This window comes from Cynocephalus volans, chromosome 13 (genome assembly GCF_027409185.1).
Source record: "Cynocephalus volans isolate mCynVol1 chromosome 13, mCynVol1.pri, whole genome shotgun sequence".
NCBI classification, from domain to species: domain Eukaryota; kingdom Metazoa; phylum Chordata; class Mammalia; order Dermoptera; family Cynocephalidae; genus Cynocephalus; species Cynocephalus volans.
The window spans coordinates 42672924-42697326 of NC_084472.1; the positions used below are offsets into that span (position 1 = coordinate 42672924).

A 24403-nucleotide genomic window follows, 5' to 3' on the forward strand; every position below is an offset into this window, starting at 1 on the left:
CCTTTGAATTCCTTCCCAACCACCCCACCGCCCCCCGAGTTCTCTGTCCAATGCGAGTCCTCGGCTCATCGGCGGGAGTATGTGTTCCTGTAATCTCGGATCGTCTTGGCCATGAGCGGGGCTACTTTCTTGGCGGCGGCTTTCCTGGTGCTGGGGCCGCAGGAGGGGGGCCTCGCAGGGAGCGGGTGAAAGCGGCTGTGGCCACCGGTGCTGCTGGAGGGGGGCCGGCTGCTCTCCTGTGGGCGTGGGGCCGGCTGCACCTCGGCTTTATCGGGGATGGCCGCTCCTCCCGAGGCAGGCTTTTCCTGCCTCCTGGGAACCTCACAAGGCTTGTCGAGCACAGAGTGGAAGAAGATCATCTGTGTCTGTCGGCCTCTGGGCCTCTCGGCGCGTGCAGAGCGGATCTTCATCGTCACCAGCCGGAGCCGCCGCTCTCGGGCCTCCCGGAGCCGCAGGTACATCTCCCGCCACGACTCGTGCTCCTCCGGCCGGGCTTCCTTAAAGTCTCGTTGACAGCGCCTTTTCCATAAGTGGCCCGTTTCTTTCGCTAGTGTGGGATTGTATTTCTCGATGGTGCGACCTGGCTGATCGGGCGTGCACCCCTTCCACGCGGGCTCCGGAGCAGGACACGGGTCTCCCCCCGCTTCCCGGACAGCAGGGACGCTGGTCCCGAGGGCCCACACCCGCCGCTCACACGCAGTCACGGTTCTAGGCAGGCCGGCGCTCCTGGGGCCCGAGTACACCGGCATCTTCGAGTTCCTTCTGCGTCCCGTAGGAAATCCACCCTCTTCTTCTTGCTGGGGGGAAGGGAGTGCGTGTATCTCTGGCGGGAAGGAGGACATCAGTTCAAGGACAGACAGTGCCCTGTCACTGGCCCGCATCCCGGGTAACGGGAGGTCTGGCAGCACCGGCGGGGCGTCGGTGGGGACCCTTTTCAGCTTGGCTACGTGCGCTCCGGGCGGTGGCGGCTCCTCTGTCTCATTTTCCTGCACCTTGGCTAGTCTGGGAAGCAGGCTCCCATTTTCACGAGTGCGTTTAGAGTCCGTCTCGTGAAGGTCTTTGACTCTCAGAGTAGTGGCCAGAGTTTTCACCGTCCTTTCCTTTCCCTTCCAAGGCCGGCCATAGGTGGAGTATGCCTCAAAGGGCACAGCAGGCTGCTCAGAGTCAGCCTCCATATCTGCCAACTCCTCCTCTTCAGGGAGGGAGCTCTCCCAGGTGGAAGGTCTGCGTATCCCTTCTCGAGTGCTGAGCTTGTTGGAAAGCTTGCCTGGCACCGTGGGCAGCAGGCCTCCTGCGCCCTCTCCTGTGTCTAAGCTTTCTGGGCTTGGCTTCTTTGTTTCGTCTGCTTTGGGTTCGTCAGAGTCTTTGTCCCTCTTCTCCTCTAGGTGGTTGTCCCGAGCAGCGTCCAAGGCGGGTAGAGAGGGAACGCAACCGAGCTCCGATGCCTTCTCTCTCCTGGCCCGCCTAGAGGGCGGTTTGTCCTTGGTACTGTCCCCCGAGATGGCCCTTGGACCTTCCTCTGGGGAGAAGGCCTTGTGGGATTTCTGGCTGAATCCAGCAGGGAACATCTCGTCGTCCCCAGCCCCCGCCGGGCCTTTCTGCCTGTGGGAAGATACCTGCGCCGGGCTTGGGCTCACGACGGCCCCTTGCCCCCGGGGTTTGCCCAGGTGTCCCTCTTGACGGAGTCCCGGACTGCCCTGAGGGGCATCAGCGTGGCCTTTTCCAGGCTTCTGGCGGAGGACAGCGGGCTCGGGGCCCTCCTCCTCCGGGGGCACGCAATGGTCCACGCACATCTGGTGAGGACCGGCAAGGGACAGACGGATGCGGATGTGGCCATCGCCGGAAGACGCCCAGTCTGAGGAGGAAGCCAGTGCAACTGTGTAGCGCTTGGTGCTCCCGCCTCTCCTGTCGCCACCGGGAGACCCCTTGGGAGGTGTTTGGAGCTGCGAGAGTCTCCTGTGCTTTCTGTGTCCGCGCTCCGTGCCGTCGGATGGGCTCTCGGAGGCTCCGTGGCTTTCTGGGCAGGCGCCCTGCACCTTCGGCTCCTTCGGAAACTCCTCCCTGGGGCGCTTTCGGGAACGGCTCTCCTCCAAGGCCAGTTGTTTAGGCCGGGTGTCCCGCGCCACGACCAGCAACTTCTTCCCCTGGGCGGCTAAGTCCCTGGCCAAGCTGCCCACGTGCTGCTGTGTGCGCAAGCGCTTGACCGTCTTGCGGACTCCAGTCTCCGCCAGGGAGTGTGCTGTCACTGGCAAGGCGGAGAGTTTCTTCAGGTATTTCGCCAGCTTCTTGGGATCGGAGTGGGCAGCCAGGCGCGCCTGCAGCTTGACCACGGCGTGCAGCGCCCCGTCGGCTGCCATGGCCGTCCCGGGCGCAGCCTCGTCGGCGCAGCTGGGCGGGCGTCGCTGCTTGGGCCGCAGCTCTGTCCTCAGTACAGCGAGCAGCTCGGCCTGGGCACGCGGGTCCTCGCCGACCGCCGCCGGGCTGACCTGCTGCTTTTGCTTGGGGGTGCGGAGCCGCCGCCTGGAAGAACCGCCGCGAAGCGCTGTCCGAGGTAGAAGGAAGCCTCAGCGCGGGACTCCCGTCCTTATAAAGCCGGCACGCCCCGCTCCCGGGCTGTGAGCCGCGCCCTGATGACCAGCAGTGATTGGTCCTGGGCTTCCTCGCCTCTTGACTGATTGATTGCGTTACCAGGACTCAATCAGGAGTGACCTCTGTGGGTGGAGTTCCGGACACCGGCAGCAAGGTGTGCGAAAACACGTACTCCCCGATGCAGTGGGTGGAAACGCTAATTGCTACCACCTGTTTGTAGAGCATATTGACAAGATCGAGCAAAAAGAAAAATTCACGTAGGCGTTGACCGAGCAATTCCACTCTTAGCATTTTATAGCGTACAGAGTCAATTCCGCAATGCTGTAGAAACACTCCACGTGCACACACACGCGCGCGCACACACACACACACACACACAGGTGTACACAGAGACCTAGAACCCAGCAGTTTCATTGTCCACTTATCCATAGGCCGGACAGTGCATTTCATACCCTCCCTAACCTAAGCTAGGCGGGAGCATTTCTCAGAAATCTTTCCTTCATCCTCTTTCCAGAATCCCTGGAGAGAGTCATGTAAACATTCAGCCATCAGAATAGCCAGTGAACACACTGACCAGAATGAATAGGAAGGTAAAGACTTGGGACAGAGGGACCTCCAGATCCTAAACTGATCTTTACCTTGTTGACGACTTTCTTAAAATAACAAACAAACAAACAAAAAACGTAAACAGCCTATCAGAGATGCTTATACAGAGGGATTTGATTCCATGCTTGCAAAATGGTAGCTGTCCAAACTCCAAACAAAAGTGTTTCCTCCTTTTTCCTTTCTAGAATCACGGAGTTTTTCGGTGTCTTCAGCTCCACCGTAGGTGGTGAGGACCGAGTCGTTTAGAATTCAGTTTGGATATGGCGCTGATTCAAAAATGGCTTTTGTCCTCAGCAGAGTGTGAAGCAGCTTGCACTTGGGATCGCCAGGCCTTGAAACAATAATGTCACTTTGGAAATTCAGTTTTTATCAAGAGTAGAAAAAGAGATAGAGATAGGAAAACACAGATTTACCTGTGATGCTTGTGCAGGGGTCATGCTGACCTTCTCTGTCTCGTTCCAATCTTAGTACATGTGGGGCTGAAGTGAGCAGAAAATTCAATGTTCCACTAGAATGAGGCTATGTCCGATCAGTATTCCTCCGCTACTTGGTTTTTACCCAACTGAGCGTAAGGATCCTCTACAATACTCGAAAGCCATGGAAGCTCTGAGAAGGAACTGCTTCAGTGTTTTTCGTTTGACCACACGACTAAAGACAAATAAATCACAACTGGTATGAACACACAGGAACGGTTTTTGGAAAGTCACCACTGATTCGCATATTCGTGTGTACAGGCCAAATAATCCTGAAACAGAGTCACTTTTATTAATCGTCATGTGTCTTTCGGTGTGCTTTTCGAAAGTTAGGTGAGTCTCTTACATTAAAAAGTATCTAGTGTAAGTGTGAGCTAATTAATAAGGTGGTTGACTACTTTTTTAAAGGAGTGTTGTTCTATGCCTTAGCTCTTCTTAATTGCGTTGGGACGCTGAAAAAAAGCCAGAGAAATTGAAGATTTCATTACGTCGATGTTTTGCTCCGAAGAACTGAAGTTTACTAAACTTTCAATGCTCAGACATTTACGCATCTATCGAAATACCTATAGCTCTAAACAGTGTGTACTTTTAAGTACTAATCGACCAAACTCTAAGTCATTATAAAGCTAAGCTGAGTGTTAAGTAAGTCTTGCGTTTTAAGTGCTCCGCTCTGTTCTTACGCGAGGAAGATTAACCACCTCGCTACTGACCACTGCTGCGGCCTTGTGGGCATCTTCTAAAAATCTGTGGCTGCTGTTGAACCATATTCTTCCTGTACGTGGACCAGGAAAGGGAAACTGATCAGACAACCTGGAACCCTTTGCTAATGCCACACTGCTGTTCTTGGAGACGACTTCATCTTCCCCCCACCCACTCCTCCTCTTCTAGGTTTTCATGGCACTGTAAAGGGCTTTGTAAATGGTTTCTTGGTTTTTACTTCGTTTTATATTTATTACCGATTTGTAGATTTACAACCGGCCTTTGTCACTGATCTTACTTTAGCAACATTGGCAACTTCATTTACTGATCCTCACAGTTTATGTTTGAAGCCTTCGAACTTTTCTCAACATGTAATTCCATTATCCGTGCACAAAGACAGGGATAATTCTTTCTTCCCTTCCTTCTCTCTTTTTAAAAATTCTTACACCACGTATTTGTTTTTCTTGTCTCATCTTACTACTTAGGACCTCCGTGTTAGTCAGTTCTCTGTCGTTTACAAGAGAATACCCGAAACTGGGTCTATCTAGAGAAACAGAGTTTAGTTTGTCCAGTTTTGGAGGCTGGGAAGTCCGAGGTTCAATGGGCTTGTCTGGTGAGGGCCTTCTTCTTGATGGGGATGTGCCGAGTGACCCGAGGCAATGCAGTTTATCACAGGGTGCGGGTGACCAAAGCGAGCTAATATGCTTCTTTCTCTCCTGATAAAGCTGGTGCTGCCACTCGGGTGATAACCCATCCATCCACCAACTCATCCATCCGTGATGGTATTAATTCACTCAAGAGGGCATAGCCCTCGTGATTCAATCACCTCTTAAAGACCCCACCTTCAACGCTGCTACATTGGGGATCAAGCTTCCACGTGACCTTTGGAGGGGACAAGCATTCAAATCACAGCAACGTTAATAAGATGTTGCGTAGAAGTGGGGATAAGAGGCATTATTGTCTTTTTCCCAATCTTGAAGGGAAAGCTTTTGGCATTTCATTAGTCAGTCTTATGTTTCCTGCAGGTTTTTCGTAGAGATCGTTTTGTCAGGTCAAGGCAGTTGTCTTCTATTCCTACGTTGTCCGGGGTTTTTGTTTCCTGTCCTTGTCTTTCCTTTTACTTTTTAAAAAATATCAACGATAGGTTGTACATTTTATGAATCACTTCTCTGCACTTTTGGAAATGATGACCTAATTTCTTTATTTTGCAATGTGGCACACTGACTGTATCACGTGATTCACTAACCCTAAACCAACCTTGCCTCAGTCCTAAGACACACTGAACTTGAATATTACGTATCACTGATTCAATTTGCTCCTAGTTTGCTTTGGATTTGTGAGTATATTAATGAATGGGATTGGGCTGTTCTAATGCTTTCAGTGTCCTTGTCAGGTCAGAGCTCTTACACATCTTTTATTGAATACTTCTATAACTATTTGTCTTCTGGATACTATCGTAAATGGTATTAACTAAAATAGTTTTTCGAAAGTGTTGCGATAGTTTCAGTACGTTGAGTCCCCCATGGATCTGTCTCAATTGTTTGTTATTCCTCATACTTCTCTGTGTTGTTCTTAAGTTGGCATGTGTGCCAGGCAGTGTAATTGAGACTTTATTTTTAGAAATAATCTGAGATGAAGGATGATGGTATCCTCTCACAGAGGTGATTTAGGTTTGTTTCTGCCTTGCGCCTGGAGCGAGGCCCGGCAGTCCAGGAATATCTGAATCCCGTTTCAGGGACTGAGGGTTTTCTGGGCCGCATAGGCAATGGGTAGCAGAGGTTGGGCAACTTAACTTGTTGTCTGTATTTATTCCTAGGACAGGGCCCAGACCAGGGTCCTCAATCTTGCTGGGCCTAGAATTCCAACTTTTGTGCCCTCAGCACCTTGAGGTTGTCGACAGTGCTTGGTGTCCTAGCATCGTAGAAGTAGGCAAATGTCCGTAGGAACAATGGCTTCCAATGGCATGGCCACCTATGCGCATCTATGAATACTGTAGTCCTCCCTTATTTGTGGTTTTCCTCTCCGTAATATCAGTTGCCTGCAGTCCAATGTGGTGTGAAAATATCAGATGAACAATTACAGAAATAAACCGTTCAGAGGTTTTAAATTGCGAGCCGTTCTCTGGAGTGTGACAAAACCTCACATGGCCCCGCTCCATACCGTAAGCATTCCTTTTTCCAGTGTGTCCACCTGTACACCCTCCCTGCCCGCTCGTGTCTGGGAGGCCATTCTGGTGATCAAATCAACTGTCACCCTGTCGCGGTGTTTGCGTCCGAGTCGCCGTATTTTACTTAATAATGGCCACAACGCACAAGAGCGGTCATGCTGGGAATTCGGATATGTCAAATAGAAGCCATAAAGTGCTTCCTTTAGGCGAAAAGGTGAAAGTTCTCTACTTAGTAAGGAAAGGGAAAAAAAATTATATGCTGAGGTTACTGAGATGTACTGTCAGAACAAATGTTGTTTCTGTGAGATTGTGAAGAAGTTCAAAGAAATTCATGCTAGTTTCGCTGTCGCACCTCAAACTGCAAAGATTTTGGCCACAGTCTAGGCAACAATGTTTAGTGAAGATGAAAAAGACATTAAATTTGTGGGTGGAAGACATGGACAGGAGCATGTTGCAATAGATGGTACTGTCCGAGGTTTCGGACATCCGATGGGGGGCCTGATATTTACATCCAACGGATGAGGGGAACTCCTGGGATTTTAAAATACTGAAGAATGGGACTACATAAAAATAAAAAGGAATGAAAGAGAAAGTCAAAAGATTGAGCTGGGAGAGATATTTACAACTCGTAGAACATTCAACTCATACAATTTCCTTTATATCCAATGAGCTCCCACACACCAATGTGAAAAAAGACCAACGACTTAGGAGAGAAATGGGGAACACATAGGAAAACGTGGCTCCCCGACCCCCCAAAACAAGCGACTCTTGAATACAGGAGAAGATGCTCACCACCATGAAGATGAAAATAAAAGACAATGTGGTGAAATTTGGGACCTATTAATATAGTTCGAAACATTAACAACCTGCTGTGTTGGAACAGATTATCCTAGATTGCTTGTAGATGTAGAAATTAATACAAACGCTATACAAGTAAGCCTGTAAAATTTAAAATGTATGTATATATTTAAAAGTGTATCCTTAGACACATCCATATCACTTGTAGAGTGAGAGGCTGAATGTATAAACGGGTAAAGGGCAAAAACCACAGAGAAGCTCGGGAAGCCAAACCACAACCCCTGGAGCCACCAGCCCAGAAAAGCAAACTACAGCCTCTACGGCAATCAGTCCAGGAAGCCCAATCACAACCACTGCAGCAGTTGGCACACACCAGTCAGGATCGGGTCAGCAATGCCAGCTTGGGAATTTTGGCCCCAGTGTCCAAGTCAAGACCAACTAGAGAAAGCCAAATATGCTCTCAAAACCAATCGCGTCAGATGCTCTGCTTCCAGTTAGCCTGCTTACAGCTTCCCCAAGTCAACAACCTCCAATCCGAAAATACCCGGAACCCTCCTTCCTTTTTGATAGAGAACTTTGCTACTCCCCCGCCTACCTTTGAGTTTGCCAAATGCGACCGATGGTTTCTGACTCCCTTGCTTTCTATGTATATGTACAGCGAGCGTTTTATAAACAGTCTGTTTGTTTTTGCTTGCGTCTTTTTCATTTATTTCCACAAATCCCTTCTACTAAACTTGCATGTATGAAAAATATATTCATATTCTTTGATAGAGCGATTTCACTTGTAGGATTTTATCCCACAAACACACCTGCCTCTATGCGTGCGCGCGCGCATGTGTGCATCTGTGTCCGTGAACAGGTGTCCCTGACGTCCAGGATAGACGTTTCAAGACGCCGGTGGATACATAAAGCCACAGATAGTAGCAAACCCAGTTGCCGTCAAAGGGAGCACGTTTCTTTTCGTTTCTTCCACCCGCAAATCGAATGCCATTTCCATCCTAACCAAGCAGCCATCGTGCAGCGAGGCCGAAAGGATCGCAGTTGGATGTGCGACGGCACGAAGTTTCCTTTCCTTCTTCACAGCTTCGCAGAAGGAAGACTTGCTTTCATGGGAGATCTTTGCAACCCTCACATATGATTTTCCCCTTTCCTTATGAAGTCCAGGACTTTTCACCTTTTGGGGTAAAGGAAGCCCTTTACGGCTTCTCTTTGGCATATGCGAATTGCCCGCATCACTCCTCTTGCACTCGGTGGCCATTACGAAGGAAAAGAAGTGTGACTTAAACGCAAGCTCTGCAATGTGGCGACAGTCGGTCTGAAAACGGAGATGGTTACTAAGTGAGCAGTGGCCCGGGAGCATCTAGGGCGTGGACGTGTAGCACAAAGGGATGACTCACGTCCCGGCCAGGCAGGCTGCGCATGCGAGATTTCATCGCACTGCTCTGAAGAGCCTGCAACTTCAAATTTCTGCCTTGTTCGTTTCTGAAATTTTCCATTTGATATTTTGGGACCTTGGTGGACAGAGGAAAACTGAAACTGGGAACACGAAACTGCACGCAAGGGGGGAGGGGAGGGGGGACTACTTTGAGGACTCTAGGATTGAGTCCAAGAAAGCCTTATCTGCTCCAGGATGGACAAAGGAGAGAGAGACGGCCAATCTCTTGTATATCATTTTATTTACAAATAGGAACACGATCTGGGGACGATATGGATTGGTTAAAACTCTGTCCTTCTTTCCAAAGAGGCTAGTTAACATCCTCAGTGCAATTGGTGTTAAAACCTGCTGCGAGACTGAGGATTCAGAGCTTGGGGATTCTGAAGCGTCCACCAAGCAGGGCGGCAGCGTCCCAGGTGCAACGGGTGAAAACTGCAGGATTCAGATCCAGGAGGTCCCACCAACGAAAGACGCCAGTGTCCTTTGCAAGTCCCATTCCCCGACTCGAATCGCCTTTGAATTCCTTCCCAACCACCCCACCGCCCCCCGAGTTCTCTGTCCAATGCGAGTCCTCGGCTCATCGGCGGGAGTATGTGTTCCTGTAATCTCGGATCGTCTTGGCCATGAGCGGGGCTACTTTCTTGGCGGCGGCTTTCCTGGTGCTGGGGCCGCAGGAGGGGGGCCTCGCAGGGAGCGGGTGAAAGCGGCTGTGGCCACCGGTGCTGCTGGAGGGGGGCCGGCTGCTCTCCTGTGGGCGTGGGGCCGGCTGCACCTTGGCTTTATCGGGGATGGCCGCTCCTCCCGAGGCAGGCTTTTCCTGCCTCCTGGGAACCTCACAAGGCTTGTCGAGCACAGAGTGGAAGAAGATCATCTGTGTCTGTCGGCCTCTGGGCCTCTCGGCGCGTGCAGAGCGGATCTTCATCGTCACCAGCCGGAGCCGCCGCTCTCGGGCCTCCCGGAGCCGCAGGTACATCTCCCGCCACGACTCGTGCTCCTCCGGCCGGGCTTCCTTAAAGTCTCGTTGACAGCGCCTTTTCCATAAGTGGCCCGTTTCTTTCGCTAGTGTGGGATTGTATTTCTCGATGGTGCGACCTGGCTGATCGGGCGTGCACCCCTTCCACGCGGGCTCCGGAGCAGGACACGGGTCTCCCCCCGCTTCCCGGACAGCAGGGACGCTGGTCCCGAGGGCCCACACCCGCCGCTCACACGCAGTCACGGTTCTAGGCAGGCCGGCGCTCCTGGGGCCCGAGTACACCGGCATCTTCGAGTTCCTTCTGCGTCCCGTAGGAAATCCACCCTCTTCTTCTTGCTGGGGGGAAGGGAGTGCGTGTATCTCTGGCGGGAAGGAGGACATCAGTTCAAGGACAGACAGTGCCCTGTCACTGGCCCGCATCCCGGGTAACGGGAGGTCTGGCAGCACCGGCGGGGCGTCGGTGGGGACCCTTTTCAGCTTGGCTACGTGCGCTCCGGGCGGTGGCGGCTCCTCTGTCTCATTTTCCTGCACCTTGGCTAGTCTGGGAAGCAGGCTCCCATTTTCACGAGTGCGTTTAGAGTCCGTCTCGTGAAGGTCTTTGACTCTCAGAGTAGTGGCCAGAGTTTTCACCGTCCTTTCCTTTCCCTTCCAAGGCCGGCCATAGGTGGAGTATGCCTCAAAGGGCACAGCAGGCTGCTCAGAGTCAGCCTCCATATCTGCCAACTCCTCCTCTTCAGGGAGGGAGCTCTCCCAGGTGGAAGGTCTGCGTATCCCTTCTCGAGTGCTGAGCTTGTTGGAAAGCTTGCCTGGCACCGTGGGCAGCAGGCCTCCTGCGCCCTCTCCTGTGTCTAAGCTTTCTGGGCTTGGCTTCTTTGTTTCGTCTGCTTTGGGTTCGTCAGAGTCTTTGTCCCTCTTCTCCTCTAGGTGGTTGTCCCGAGCAGCGTCCAAGGCGGGTAGAGAGGGAACGCAACCGAGCTCCGATGCCTTCTCTCTCCTGGCCCGCCTAGAGGGCGGTTTGTCCTTGGTACTGTCCCCCGAGATGGCCCTTGGACCTTCCTCTGGGGAGAAGGCCTTGTGGGATTTCTGGCTGAATCCAGCAGGGAACATCTCGTCGTCCCCAGCCCCCGCCGGGCCTTTCTGCCTGTGGGAAGATACCTGCGCCGGGCTTGGGCTCACGACGGCCCCTTGCCCCCGGGGTTTGCCCAGGTGTCCCTCTTGACGGAGTCCCGGACTGCCCTGAGGGGCATCAGCGTGGCCTTTTCCAGGCTTCTGGCGGAGGACAGCGGGCTCGGGGCCCTCCTCCTCCGGGGGCACGCAATGGTCCACGCACATCTGGTGAGGACCGGCAAGGGACAGACGGATGCGGATGTGGCCATCGCCGGAAGACGCCCAGTCTGAGGAGGAAGCCAGTGCAACTGTGTAGCGCTTGGTGCTCCCGCCTCTCCTGTCGCCACCGGGAGACCCCTTGGGAGGTGTTTGGAGCTGCGAGAGTCTCCTGTGCTTTCTGTGTCCGCGCTCCGTGCCGTCGGATGGGCTCTCGGAGGCTCCGTGGCTTTCTGGGCAGGCGCCCTGCACCTTCGGCTCCTTCGGAAACTCCTCCCTGGGGCGCTTTCGGGAACGGCTCTCCTCCAAGGCCAGTTGTTTAGGCCGGGTGTCCCGCGCCACGACCAGCAACTTCTTCCCCTGGGCGGCTAAGTCCCTGGCCAAGCTGCCCACGTGCTGCTGTGTGCGCAAGCGCTTGACCGTCTTGCGGACTCCAGTCTCCGCCAGGGAGTGTGCTGTCACTGGCAAGGCGGAGAGTTTCTTCAGGTATTTCGCCAGCTTCTTGGGATCGGAGTGGGCAGCCAGGCGCGCCTGCAGCTTGACCACGGCGTGCAGCGCCCCGTCGGCTGCCATGGCCGTCCCGGGCGCAGCCTCGTCGGCGCAGCTGGGCGGGCGTCGCTGCTTGGGCCGCAGCTCTGTCCTCAGTACAGCGAGCAGCTCGGCCTGGGCACGCGGGTCCTCGCCGACCGCCGCCGGGCTGACCTGCTGCTTTTGCTTGGGGGTGCGGAGCCGCCGCCTGGAAGAACCGCCGCGAAGCGCTGTCCGAGGTAGAAGGAAGCCTCAGCGCGGGACTCCCGTCCTTATAAAGCCGGCACGCCCCGCTCCCGGGCTGTGAGCCGCGCCCTGATGACCAGCAGTGATTGGTCCTGGGCTTCCTCGCCTCTTGACTGATTGATTGCGTTACCAGGACTCAATCAGGAGTGACCTCTGTGGGTGGAGTTCCGGACACCGGCAGCAAGGTGTGCGAAAACACGTACTCCCCGATGCAGTGGGTGGAAACGCTAATTGCTACCACCTGTTTGTAGAGCATATTGACAAGATCGAGCAAAAAGAAAAATTCACGTAGGCGTTGACCGAGCAATTCCACTCTTAGCATTTTATAGCGTACAGAGTCAATTCCGCAATGCTGTAGAAACACTCCACGTGCACACACACGCGCGCGCACACACACACACACACACACAGGTGTACACAGAGACCTAGAACCCAGCAGTTTCATTGTCCACTTATCCATAGGCCGGACAGTGCATTTCATACCCTCCCTAACCTAAGCTAGGCGGGAGCATTTCTCAGAAATCTTTCCTTCATCCTCTTTCCAGAATCCCTGGAGAGAGTCATGTAAACATTCAGCCATCAGAATAGCCAGTGAACACACTGACCAGAATGAATAGGAAGGTAAAGACTTGGGACAGAGGGACCTCCAGATCCTAAACTGATCTTTACCTTGTTGACGACTTTCTTAAAATAACAAACAAACAAACAAAAAACGTAAACAGCCTATCAGAGAGGCTTATACAGAGGGATTTGATTCCATGCTTGCAAAATGGTAGCTGTCCAAACTCCAAACAAAAGTGTTTCCTCCTTTTTCCTTTCTAGAATCACGGAGTTTTTCGGTGTCTTCAGCTCCACCGTAGGTGGTGAGGACCGAGTCGTTTAGAATTCAGTTTGGATATGGCGCTGATTCAAAAATGGCTTTTGTCCTCAGCAGAGTGTGAAGCAGCTTGCACTTGGGATCGCCAGGCCTTGAAACAATAATGTCACTTTGGAAATTCAGTTTTTATCAAGAGTAGAAAAAGAGATAGAGATAGGAAAACACAGATTTACCTGTGATGCTTGTGCAGGGGTCATGCTGACCTTCTCTGTCTCGTTCCAATCTTAGTACATGTGGGGCTGAAGTGAGCAGAAAATTCAATGTTCCACTAGAATGAGGCTATGTCCGATCAGTATTCCTCCGCTACTTGGTTTTTACCCAACTGAGCGTAAGGATCCTCTACAATACTCGAAAGCCATGGAAGCTCTGAGAAGGAACTGCTTCAGTGTTTTTCGTTTGACCACACGACTAAAGACAAATAAATCACAACTGGTATGAACACACAGGAACGGTTTTTGGAAAGTCACCACTGATTCGCATATTCGTGTGTACAGGCCAAATAATCCTGAAACAGAGTCACTTTTATTAATCGTCATGTGTCTTTCGGTGTGCTTTTCGAAAGTTAGGTGAGTCTCTTACATTAAAAAGTATCTAGTGTAAGTGTGAGCTAATTAATAAGGTGGTTGACTACTTTTTTAAAGGAGTGTTGTTCTATGCCTTAGCTCTTCTTAATTGCGTTGGGACGCTGAAAAAAAGCCAGAGAAATTGAAGATTTCATTACGTCGATGTTTTGCTCCGAAGAACTGAAGTTTACTAAACTTTCAATGCTCAGACATTTACGCATCTATCGAAATACCTATAGCTCTAAACAGTGTGTACTTTTAAGTACTAATCGACCAAACTCTAAGTCATTATAAAGCTAAGCTGAGTGTTAAGTAAGTCTTGCGTTTTAAGTGCTCCGCTCTGTTCTTACGCGAGGAAGATTAACCACCTCGCTACTGACCACTGCTGCGGCCTTGTGGGCATCTTCTAAAAATCTGTGGCTGCTGTTGAACCATATTCTTCCTGTACGTGGACCAGGAAAGGGAAACTGATCAGACAACCTGGAACCCTTTGCTAATGCCACACTGCTGTTCTTGGAGACGACTTCATCTTCCCCCCACCCACTCCTCCTCTTCTAGGTTTTCATGGCACTGTAAAGGGCTTTGTAAATGGTTTCTTGGTTTTTACTTCGTTTTATATTTATTACCGATTTGTAGATTTACAACCGGCCTTTGTCACTGATCTTACTTTAGCAACATTGGCAACTTCATTTACTGATCCTCACAGTTTATGTTTGAAGCCTTCGAACTTTTCTCAACATGTAATTCCATTATCCGTGCACAAAGACAGGGATAATTCTTTCTTCCCTTCCTTCTCTCTTTTTAAAAATTCTTACACCACGTATTTGTTTTTCTTGTCTCATCTTACTACTTAGGACCTCCGTGTTAGTCAGTTCTCTGTCGTTTACAAGAGAATACCCGAAACTGGGTCTATCTAGAGAAACAGAGTTTAGTTTGTCCTGTTTTGGAGGCTGGGAAGTCCGAGGTTCAATGGGCTTGTCTGGTGAGGGCCTTCTTCTTGATGGGGATGTGCCGAGTGACCCGAGGCAATGCAGTTTATCACAGGGTGCGGGTGACCAAAGCGAGCTAATATGCTTCTTTCTCTCCTGATAAAGCTGGTGCTGCCACTCGGGTGATAACCCATCCATCCACCAACTCATCCATCCGTGATGGTATTAATTCACTCAAGAGGGCATAGCCCTCGTGATTCAATCACCTCTTAAAGACCCCACCTTCAACGCTGCTACATTGGGGATCAAGCTTCCACGTGACCTTTGGAGGGGACAAGCATTCAAATCACAGCAACGTTAATAAGATGTTGCGTAGAAGTGGGGATAAGAGGCATTATTGTCTTTTTCCCAATCTTGAAGGGAAAGCTTTTGGCATTTCATTAGTCAGTCTTATGTTTCCTGCAGGTTTTTCGTAGAGATCGTTTTGTCAGGTCAAGGCAGTTGTCTTCTATTCCTACGTTGTCCGGGGTTTTTGTTTCCTGTCCTTGTCTTTCCTTTTACTTTTTAAAAAATATCAACGATAGGTTGTACATTTTATGAATCACTTCTCTGCACTTTTGGAAATGATGACCTAATTTCTTTATTTTGCAATGTGGCACACTGACTGTATCACGTGATTCACTAACCCTAAACCAACCTTGCCTCAGTCCTAAGACACACTGAACTTGAATATTACGTATCACTGATTCAATTTGCTCCTAGTTTGCTTTGGATTTGTGAGTATATTAATGAATGGGATTGGGCTGTTCTAATGCTTTCAGTGTCCTTGTCAGGTCAGAGCTCTTACACATCTTTTATTGAATACTTCTATAACTATTTGTCTTCTGGATACTATCGTAAATGGTATTAACTAAAATAGTTTTTCGAAAGTGTTGCGATAGTTTCAGTACGTTGAGTCCCCCATGGATCTGTCTCAATTGTTTGTTATTCCTCATACTTCTCTGTGTTGTTCTTAAGTTGGCATGTGTGCCAGGCAGTGTAATTGAGACTTTATTTTTAGAAATAATCTGAGATGAAGGATGATGGTATCCTCTCACAGAGGTGATTTAGGTTTGTTTCTGCCTTGCGCCTGGAGCGAGGCCCGGCAGTCCAGGAATATCTGAATCCCGTTTCAGGGACTGAGGGTTTTCTGGGCCGCATAGGCAATGGGTAGCAGAGGTTGGGCAACTTAACTTGTTGTCTGTATTTATTCCTAGGACAGGGCCCAGACCAGGGTCCTCAATCTTGCTGGGCCTAGAATTCCAACTTTTGTGCCCTCAGCACCTTGAGGTTGTCGACAGTGCTTGGTGTCCTAGCATCGTAGAAGTAGGCAAATGTCCGTAGGAACAATGGCTTCCAATGGCATGGCCACCTATGCGCATCTATGAATACTGTAGTCCTCCCTTATTTGTGGTTTTCCTCTCCGTAATATCAGTTGCCTGCAGTCCAATGTGGTGTGAAAATATCAGATGAACAATTACAGAAATAAACCGTTCAGAGGTTTTAAATTGCGAGCCGTTCTCTGGAGTGTGACAAAACCTCACATGGCCCCGCTCCATACCGTAAGCATTCCTTTTTCCAGTGTGTCCACCTGTACACCCTCCCTGCCCGCTCGTGTCTGAGAGGCCATTCTGGTGATCAAATCAACTGTCACCCTGTCGCGGTGTTTGCGTCCGAGTCGCCGTATTTTACTTAATAATGGCCACAACGCACAAGAGCGGTCATGCTGGGAATTCGGATATGTCAAATAGAAGCCATAAAGTGCTTCCTTTAGGCGAAAAGGTGAAAGTTCTCTACTTAGTAAGGAAAGGGAAAAAAAATTATATGCTGAGGTTACTGAGATGTACTGTCAGAACAAATGTTGTGTCTGTGAGATTGTGAAAAAGTTCAAAGCAATTCATGCTAGTTTCGCTGTCGCACCTCAAACTGCAAAGATTTTGGCCACAGTCTAGGCAACAATGTTTAGTGAAGATGAAAAAGACATTAAATTTGTGGGTGGAAGACATGGACAGGAGCATGTTGCAATAGATGGTACTGTCCGAGGTTTCGGACATCCGATGGGGGGCCTGATATTTACATCCAACGGATGAGGGGAACTCCTGGGATTTTAAAATACTGAAGAATGGGACTACATAAAAATAAAAAGGAATGAAAGAGAAAGTCAAAAGATTGAGCTGGGAGAGATATTTACAACTCGTAGAACATTCAACTCATACAATTTCCTTTATATCCAATGAGCTCCCACACACCAATGTGAAAAAAGACCAACGACTTAGGAGAGAAATGGGGAACACATAGGAAAACGTGGCTCCCCGACCCCCCAAAACAAGCGACTCTTGAATACAGGAGAAGATGCTCACCACCACGAAGATGAAAATAAAAGACAATGTGGTGAAATTTGGGACCTATTAATATAGTTCGAAACATTAACAACCTGCTGTGTTGGAACAGATTATCCTAGATTGCTTGTAGATGTAGAAATTAATACAAACGCTATACAAGTAAGCCTGTAAAATTTAAAATGTATGTATATATTTAAAAGTGTATCCTTAGACACATCCATATCACTTGTAGAGTGAGAGGCTGAATGTATAAACGGGTAAAGGGCAAAAACCACAGAGAAGCTCGGGAAGCCAAACCACAACCCCTGGAGCCACCAGCCCAGAAAAGCAAACTACAGCCTCTACGGCAATCAGTCCAGGAAGCCCAATCACAACCACTGCAGCAGTTGGCACACACCAGTCAGGATCGGGTCAGCAATGCCAGCTTGGGAATTTTGGCCCCAGTGTCCAAGTCAAGACCAACTAGAGAAAGCCAAATATGCTCTCAAAACCAATCGCGTCAGATGCTCTGCTTCCAGTTAGCCTGCTTACAGCTTCCCCAAGTCAACAACCTCCAATCCGAAAATACCCGGAACCCTCCTTCCTTTTTGATAGAGAACTTTGCTACTCCCCCGCCTACCTTTGAGTTTGCCAAATGCGACCGATGGTTTCTGACTCCCTTGCTTTCTATGTATATGTACAGCGAGCGTTTTATAAACAGTCTGTTTGTTTTTGCTTGCGTCTTTTTCATTTATTTCCACAAATCCCTTCTACTAAACTTGCATGTATGAAAAATATATTCATAATCTTTGATAGAGCGATTTCACTTGTAGGATTTTATCCCACAAACACACCTGCCTCTATGCGTGCGCGCACGCATGTGTGCATCTGTGTCCGTGAACAGGTGTCCCTGACGTCCAGGATAGACGTTTCAAGACGCCGGTGGATACATAAAGCCACAGATAGTAGCAAACCCAGTTGCCGTCAATCGAAGCACGTTTCTTTTCATTTCTTCCACCCGCAAATCGAATGCCATTTCCATCCTAACCAAGCACCCATCGTGCAGCGAGGCCGAAAGGATCGCAGTTGGATGTGCGACGGCACGAAGTTTCCTTTCCTTCTTCACAGCTTCGCAGAAGGAAGACTTGCTTTCATGGGAGATCTTTGCAACCCTCACATATGATTTTCCCCTTTCCTTATGAAGTCCAGGACTTTTCACCTTTTCGGGTAAAGGAAGCCCTTTACGGCTTCTCTTTGGCATATGCGAATTGCCCGCATCACTCCTCTTGCACTCGGTGGCCATTACGAAGGAAAAGAAGTGTGACTTAAACGCAAGCTCTGCAATGTGGCGACAGTCGGTCTGAAAACGGAGATGGTTACTAAGTGAGCAGTGGCCCGGGAGCATCTAGGGCGTGGACGTGTAGCACAAAGGGATGACTCACGTCCCGGCCAGGCAGGCTGCGCATGCGAGATTTCATCGCACTGCTCTGAAGAGCCTGCAACTTCAAATTTCTGCCTTGTTCGTTTCTGAAATTTTCCATTTGATATTTTGGGACCTTGGTGGACAGAGGAAAACTGAAACTGGGAACGCGAAACTGCACGCAAGGGGGGAGGGGAGGGGGGGACTACTTTGAGGACTCTAGGATTGAGTCCAAGAAAGCCTTATCTGCTCCAGGATGGACAAAGGAGAGAGACACGGCCAATCTCTTGTATATCATTTTATTTACAAATATGAACACGATCTGGGGACGATATGGATTGGTTAAAACTCTGTCCTTCTTTCCAAAGAGGCTAGTTAACATCCTCAGTGCAATTGGTGTTAAAACGTGCTGCGAGACTGAGGATTCAGAGCTTGGGGATTCTGAAGCGTCCACCAAGCAGGGCGGCAGCGTCCCAGGTGCAACGCCTGAAAACTGCAGGATTCAGATCCAGGAGGTCCCACCAACGAAAGACGCCAGTGTCCTTTGCAAGTCCCATTCCCCGACTCGAATCGCCTTTGAATTCCTTCCCAACCACCCCACCGCCCCCCGAGTTCTCTGTCCAATGCGAGTCCTCGGCTCATCGGCGGGAGTATGTGTTCCTGTAATCTCGGATCGTCTTGGCCATGAGCGGGGCTACTTTCTTGGCGGCGGCTTTCCTGGTGCTGGGGCCGCAGGAGGGGGGCCTCGCAGGGAGCGGGTGAAAGCGGCTGTGGCCACCGGTGCTGCTGGAGGGGGGCCGGCTGCTCTCCTGTGGGCGTGGGGCCGGCTGCACCTCGGCTTTATCGGGGATGGCCGCTCCTCCCGAGGCAGGCTTTTCCTGCCTCCTGGGAACCTCACAAGGCTTGTCGAGCACAGAGTGGAAGAAGATCATCTGTGTCTGTCGGCCTCTGGGCCTCTCGGCGCGTGCAGAGCGGATCTTCATCGTCACCAGCCGGAGCCGCCGCTCTCGGGCCTCCCGGAGCCGCAGGTACATCTCCCGCCACGACTCGTGCTCCTCCGGCCGGGCTTCCTTAAAGTCTCGTTGACAGCGCCTTTTCCATAAGTGGCCCGTTTCTTTCGCTAGTGTGGGATTGTATTTCTCGATGGTGCGACCTGGCTGATCGGGCGTGCACCCCTTCCACGCGGGCTCCGGAGCAGGACACGGGTCTCCCCCCGCTTCCCGGACAGCAGGGACGCTGGTCCCGAGGGCCCACACCCGCCGCTCACACGCAGTCACGGTTCTAGGCAGGCCGGCGCTCCTGGGGCCCGAGTACACCGGCATCTTCGAGTTCCTTCTGCGTCCCGTAGGAAATCCACCCTCTTCTTCTTGCTGGGGGGAAGGGAGTGCGTGTATCTCTGGCGGGAAGGAGGACATCAGTTCAAGGACAGACAGTGCCCTGTCACTGGCCCGCATCCCGGGTAACGGGAGGTCTGGCAGCACCGGCGGGGCGTCGGTGGGGACCCTTTTCAGCTTGGCTACGTGCGCTCCGGGCGGTGGCGGCTCCTCTGTCTCATTTTCCTGCACCTTGGCTAGTCTGGGAAGCAGGCTCCCATTTTCACGAGTGCGTTTAGAGTCCGTCTCGTGAAGGTCTTTGACTCTCAGAGTAGTGGCCAGAGTTTTCACCGTCCTTTCCTTTCCCTTCCAAGGCCGGCCATAGGTGGAGTATGCCTCAAAGGGCACAGCAGGCTGCTCAGAGTCAGCCTCCATATCTGCCAACTCCTCCTCTTCAGGGAGGGAGCTCTCCCAGGTGGAAGGTCTGCGTATCCCTTCTCGAGTGCTGAGCTTGTTGGAAAGCTTGCCTGGCACCGTGGGCAGCAGGCCTCCTGCGCCCTCTCCTGTGTCTAAGCTTTCTGGGCTTGGCTTCTTTGTTTCGTCTGCTTTGGGTTCGTCAGAGTCTTTGTCCCTCTTCTCCTCTAGGTGGTTGTCCCGAGCAGCGTCCAAGGCGGGTAGAGAGGGAACGCAACCGAGCTCCGATGCCTTCTCTCTCCTGGCCCGCCTAGAGGGCGGTTTGTCCTTGGTACTGTCCCCCGAGATGGCCCTTGGACCTTCCTCTGGGGAGAAGGCCTTGTGGGATTTCTGGCTGAATCCAGCAGGGAACATCTCGTCGTCCCCAGCCCCCGCCGGGCCTTTCTGCCTGTGGGAAGATACCTGCGCCGGGCTTGGGCTCACGACGGCCCCTTGCCCCCGGGGTTTGCCCAGGTGTCCCTCTTGACGGAGTCCCGGACTGCCCTGAGGGGCATCAGCGTGGCCTTTTCCAGGCTTCTGGCGGAGAACAGCGGGCTCGGGGCCCTCCTCCTCCGGGAGCACGCAATGGTCCACGCACATCTGGTGAGGACCGGCCAGGGACAGACGGATCCGGATGTGGCCATCGCCGGAAGACGCCCAGTCTGAGGAGGAAGCCAGTGCAACTGTGTAGCGCTTGGTGCTCCCGCCTCTCCTGTCGCCACCGGGAGACCCCTTGGGAGGTGTTTGGAGCTGCGAGAGTCTCCTGTGCTTTCTGTGTCCGCGCTCCGTGCCGTCGGATGGGCTCTCGGAGGCTCCGTGGCTTTCTGGGCAGGCGCCCTGCACCTTCGGCTCCTTCGGAAACTCCTCCCTGGGGCGCTTTCGGGAACGGCTCTCCTCCAAGGCCAGTTGTTCAGGCCGGGTGTCCCGCGCCACGACCAGCAACTTCTTCCCCTGGGCGGCTAAGTCCCTGGCCAAGCTGCCCACGTGCTGGTGTGTGCGCAAGCGCTTGACCGTCTTGCGGACTCCAGTCTCCGCCAGGGAGTGTGCTGTCACTGGCAAGGCGGAGAGTTTCTTCAGGAATTTCGCCAGCTTCTTGGGATCGGAGTGGGCAGCCAGGCGCGCCTGCAGCTTGACCACGGCGTGCAGCGCCCCGTCGGCTGCCATGGCCGTCCCGGGCGCAGCCTCGTCGGCGCAGCTGGGCGGGCGTCGCTGCTTGGGCCGCAGCTCTGTCCTCAGTACAGCGAGCAGCTCGGCCTGGGCACGCGGGTCCTCGCCGACCGCCGCCGGGCTGACCTGCTGCTTTTGCTTGGGGGTGCGGAGCCGCCGCCTGGAAGAACCGCCGCGAAGCGCTGTCCGAGGTAGAAGGAAGCCTCAGCGCGGGACTCCCGTCCTTATAAAGCCGGCACGCCCCGCTCCCGGGCTGTGAGCCGCGCCCTGATGACCAGCAGTGATTGGTCCTGGGCTTCCTCGCCTCTTGACTGATTGATTGCCTTACCAGGACTCAATCAGGAGTGACCTCTGTGGGTGGAGTTCCGGACACCGGCAGCAAGGTGTGCGAAAACACGTACTCCCCGATGCAGTGGGTGGAAACGCTAATTGCTACCACCTGTTTGTAGAGCATATTGACAAGATCGAGCAAAAAGAAAAATTCACGTAGGCGTTGACCGAGCAATTCCACTCTTAGCATTTTATAGCGTACAGAGTCAATTCCGCAATGCCGTAGAAACACTCCACGTGCACACACACACACACACACACACACACACACACACACACACACACACAGGTGTACACAGAGACCTAGAACCCAGCAGTTTCATTGTCCACTTATCCATAGGCCGGACAGTGCATTTCATACCCTCCCTAACCTAAGCTAGGCGGGAGCATTTCTCAGAAATCCTTCCTTCATCCTCTTTCCAGAATCCCTGGAGAGAGTCATGTAAACATTCAGCCATCAGAATAGCCAGTGAACACACTGACCAGAATGAATAGGAAGGTAAAGACTTGGGACAGAGGGACCTCCAGATCCTAAACTGATCTTTACCTTGTTGACGACTTTCTTAAAATAACAAACAAACAAACAAAAAACGTAAACAGCCTATCAGAGATGCTTGTACAGAGGGATTTGATTCCATGCTTGCAAAATGGTAGCTGTCCAAACTCCAAACAAAAGTGTTTCCTCCTTTTTCCTTTCTAGAATCACGGAGTTTGTCAGTGTCTTCAGCTCCACCGTAGGTGATGAGGACCGAGTCGTTTAGAATTCTGTTTGGATATGGCGCTGACTCAAAAATGGCTTTTGTCCTCAGCAGAGTGTGAAGCAGCTTGCACTTGGGATCGCCTGGCCTTGAAACAATAATGTCACTTTGGAAATTCAGTTTTTATCAAGAGTAGAAAAAGAGATAGAGATAGGAAAACACAGATTTACCTGTGATGCTTGTGCAGGGGTCATGCTGACCTTCTCTGTCTCGTTCCAATCTTAGTACATGTGGGGCTGAAGTGAGCAGAAAATTCAATGTTCCACTAGAATGAGGCTATGTCCGATCAGTATTCCTCCGCTACTTGGTTTTTACCCAACTGAGCGTAAGGATCCTCTACAGTACTCGAAAGCCACGGAAGCTCTGAGAAGGAACTGCTTCAGTGTTTTTCGTTTGACCACACGACTAAAGACAAATAAATCACAACTGGTATGAACACACAGGAACGGTTTTTGGAAAGTCACGACTGATTCGCATATTCGTGTGTACAGGCCAAATAATCCTGAAACAGAGTCACTTTTATTAATCGTCATGTGTCTTTCGGTGTGCTTTTCGAAAGTTAGGTGAGTCTTTTACATTAAAAAGTATCTAGTGTAAGTATGAGCTAATTAATAAGGTGGTTGACTACTTTTTTAAAGGAGTGTTGTTCTATGCCTTAGCTCTTCTTAATTGCGTTGGGACGCTGAAAAAAAGCCAGAGAAATTGAAGATTTCATTACGTCGATGTTTTGCTCCGAAGAACTGAAGTTTACTAAACTTTCAATGCTCAGACATTTACGCATCTATCGAAATACCAATAGCTGTAAACAGTGTGTACTTTTAAGTACTAATCGACCAAACTCTAAGTCATTATAAAGCTAAGCTGAGTGTTAAGTAACTCTTGCGTTTTAAGTGCTCCGCACTGTTCTTACGCGAGGAAGATTAACCACTTGGCTACTGACCACTGCTGCGGCCTTGTGGGCATCTTCTAAAAATCTGTGGCTGCTGTTGAACCATATTCTTCCTGTACGTGGACCAGGAAAGGGAAACTGATCAGACAACCTGGAACCCTTTGCTAATGCCACACTGCTGTTCTTGGAGACGACTTCATCTTCCCCCCACCCACTCCTCCTCTTCTAGGTTTTCATGGCACTGTAAAGGGCTTTGTAAATGGTTTCTTGGTTTTTACTTCGTTTTATATTTATTACCGATTTGTAGATTTACAACCGGCCTTTGTCACTGATCTTACTTTAGCAACATTGGCAACTTCGTTTACTGATCCTCACAGTTTATTTTTGAAGCCTTCGAACTTTTCTCAACATGTAATTCCATTATCCGTGCACAAAGACAGGGATAATTCTTTCTTCCCTTCCTTCTCTCTTTTTAAAAATTCTTACACCACGTATTTGTTTTTCTTGTCTAATCTTACTACTTAGGACCTCCGTGTTAGTCAGTTCTCTGTCGTTTAGAAGAGAATACCCGAAACTGGGTCTATCTAGAGAAACAGAGTTTAGTTTGTCCAGTTTTGGAGGCTGGGAAGTCCGAGGTTCAATGGGCTTGTCTGGTGAGGGCCTTCTTCTTGATGGGGATGTGCCGAGTGACCCGAGGCAATGCAGTTTATCACAGGGTGCGGGTGACCAAAGCGAGCTAATATGCTTCTTTCTCTCCTGATAAAGCTGGTGCTGCCACTCGGGTGATAACCCATCCATCCACCAACTCATCCATCCGTGATGGTATTAATTCACTCAAGAGGGCATAGCCCTTATGATTCAATCACCCCTTAAAGACCCCACCTTCAACACTGCTACACTGGGGATCAAGCTTCCACGTGACCTTTGGAGGGGACAAGCATTCAAGTCACAGCAACTTTAGTAAGATGTTGCGTAGAAGTGGGGATAAGAGGTATTATTGTCTTTTTCCCAATCTTGATGGGAAAGGTCTTAGCATTACATTATTCAGTATTCTGCCTTCTATTGATATTTTCAAGAGATCTTTTTGTCAGTTTAATGCAGTTCTCTTGCATTTTCCTTTGCTCAGATTTTTTGTTTCCTCTTCTTTTTTTTTGTTTTTTCTTTGTAATCAGCGATAGGTTGTAAATTTTATCCATCACTTTTTTGCACTGATTGTAATGATGGCATAATTTCTTTTTTTTTTTGTAATGTGGCGCCTTAACTATATCACCTGACTCACTAATATTAATCCAATATTGACCCATTCCTTAGACACGCTGAATTTGAATATTACATTTTACTTATTCAGTTTCGTAATGATTTCCTCAGGATTTGTGAGTATATTAATGAATGTGATTGGGCCATTATAATACTTTCAGTGTCTTTGTCAGGTCGGAAGTCTCACACTCTTTTATTAAATATTTTTATAAGTATTTGACTTCTGTATACTATTGTAAGTGATATTAAT

The 24403-nt window shown here is 50.5% G+C and overlaps 3 protein-coding genes and 3 non-coding genes across 6 annotated transcripts; all 6 read right to left on the bottom strand.

Moving 5' to 3' along the window:
• Positions 1-65: 65 nt before the first annotated feature.
• Positions 66-8765, bottom strand: LOC134361663 (elongin-A-like). Its single transcript, XM_063076680.1, has 5 exons — positions 8730-8765; positions 8533-8647; positions 4349-4440; positions 2689-2711; positions 66-2520 (listed from the first exon to the last, which is right to left on the bottom strand). Exons 1-5 carry the CDS (start codon positions 8763-8765, stop codon positions 66-68), a joined length of 2721 nt encoding a protein of 906 aa, XP_062932750.1.
• LOC134362304 (U6 spliceosomal RNA) lies at positions 3581-3685 on the bottom strand. Its single transcript, XR_010021582.1, has one exon. It is a non-coding gene; the product is annotated as a U6 spliceosomal RNA (small nuclear RNA).
• Positions 8766-9344: 579 nt separating the features above from the next.
• LOC134361664 (elongin-A-like) lies at positions 9345-18044 on the bottom strand. Its single transcript, XM_063076681.1, has 5 exons — positions 18009-18044; positions 17812-17926; positions 13628-13719; positions 11968-11990; positions 9345-11799 (listed from the first exon to the last, which is right to left on the bottom strand). Exons 1-5 carry the CDS (start codon positions 18042-18044, stop codon positions 9345-9347), a joined length of 2721 nt encoding a protein of 906 aa, XP_062932751.1.
• LOC134362305 (U6 spliceosomal RNA) lies at positions 12860-12964 on the bottom strand. Its single transcript, XR_010021583.1, has one exon. It is a non-coding gene; the product is annotated as a U6 spliceosomal RNA (small nuclear RNA).
• Positions 18045-18624: 580 nt separating the features above from the next.
• On the bottom strand, positions 18625-22201 carry LOC134361665 (elongin-A-like). Its single transcript, XM_063076682.1, has 3 exons — positions 22178-22201; positions 21248-21270; positions 18625-21079 (listed from the first exon to the last, which is right to left on the bottom strand). Exons 1-3 carry the CDS (start codon positions 22199-22201, stop codon positions 18625-18627), a joined length of 2502 nt encoding a protein of 833 aa, XP_062932752.1.
• Positions 22150-22254, bottom strand: LOC134362306 (U6 spliceosomal RNA). Its single transcript, XR_010021584.1, has one exon. It is a non-coding gene; the product is annotated as a U6 spliceosomal RNA (small nuclear RNA).
• Positions 22255-24403: the final 2149 nt, after the last annotated feature.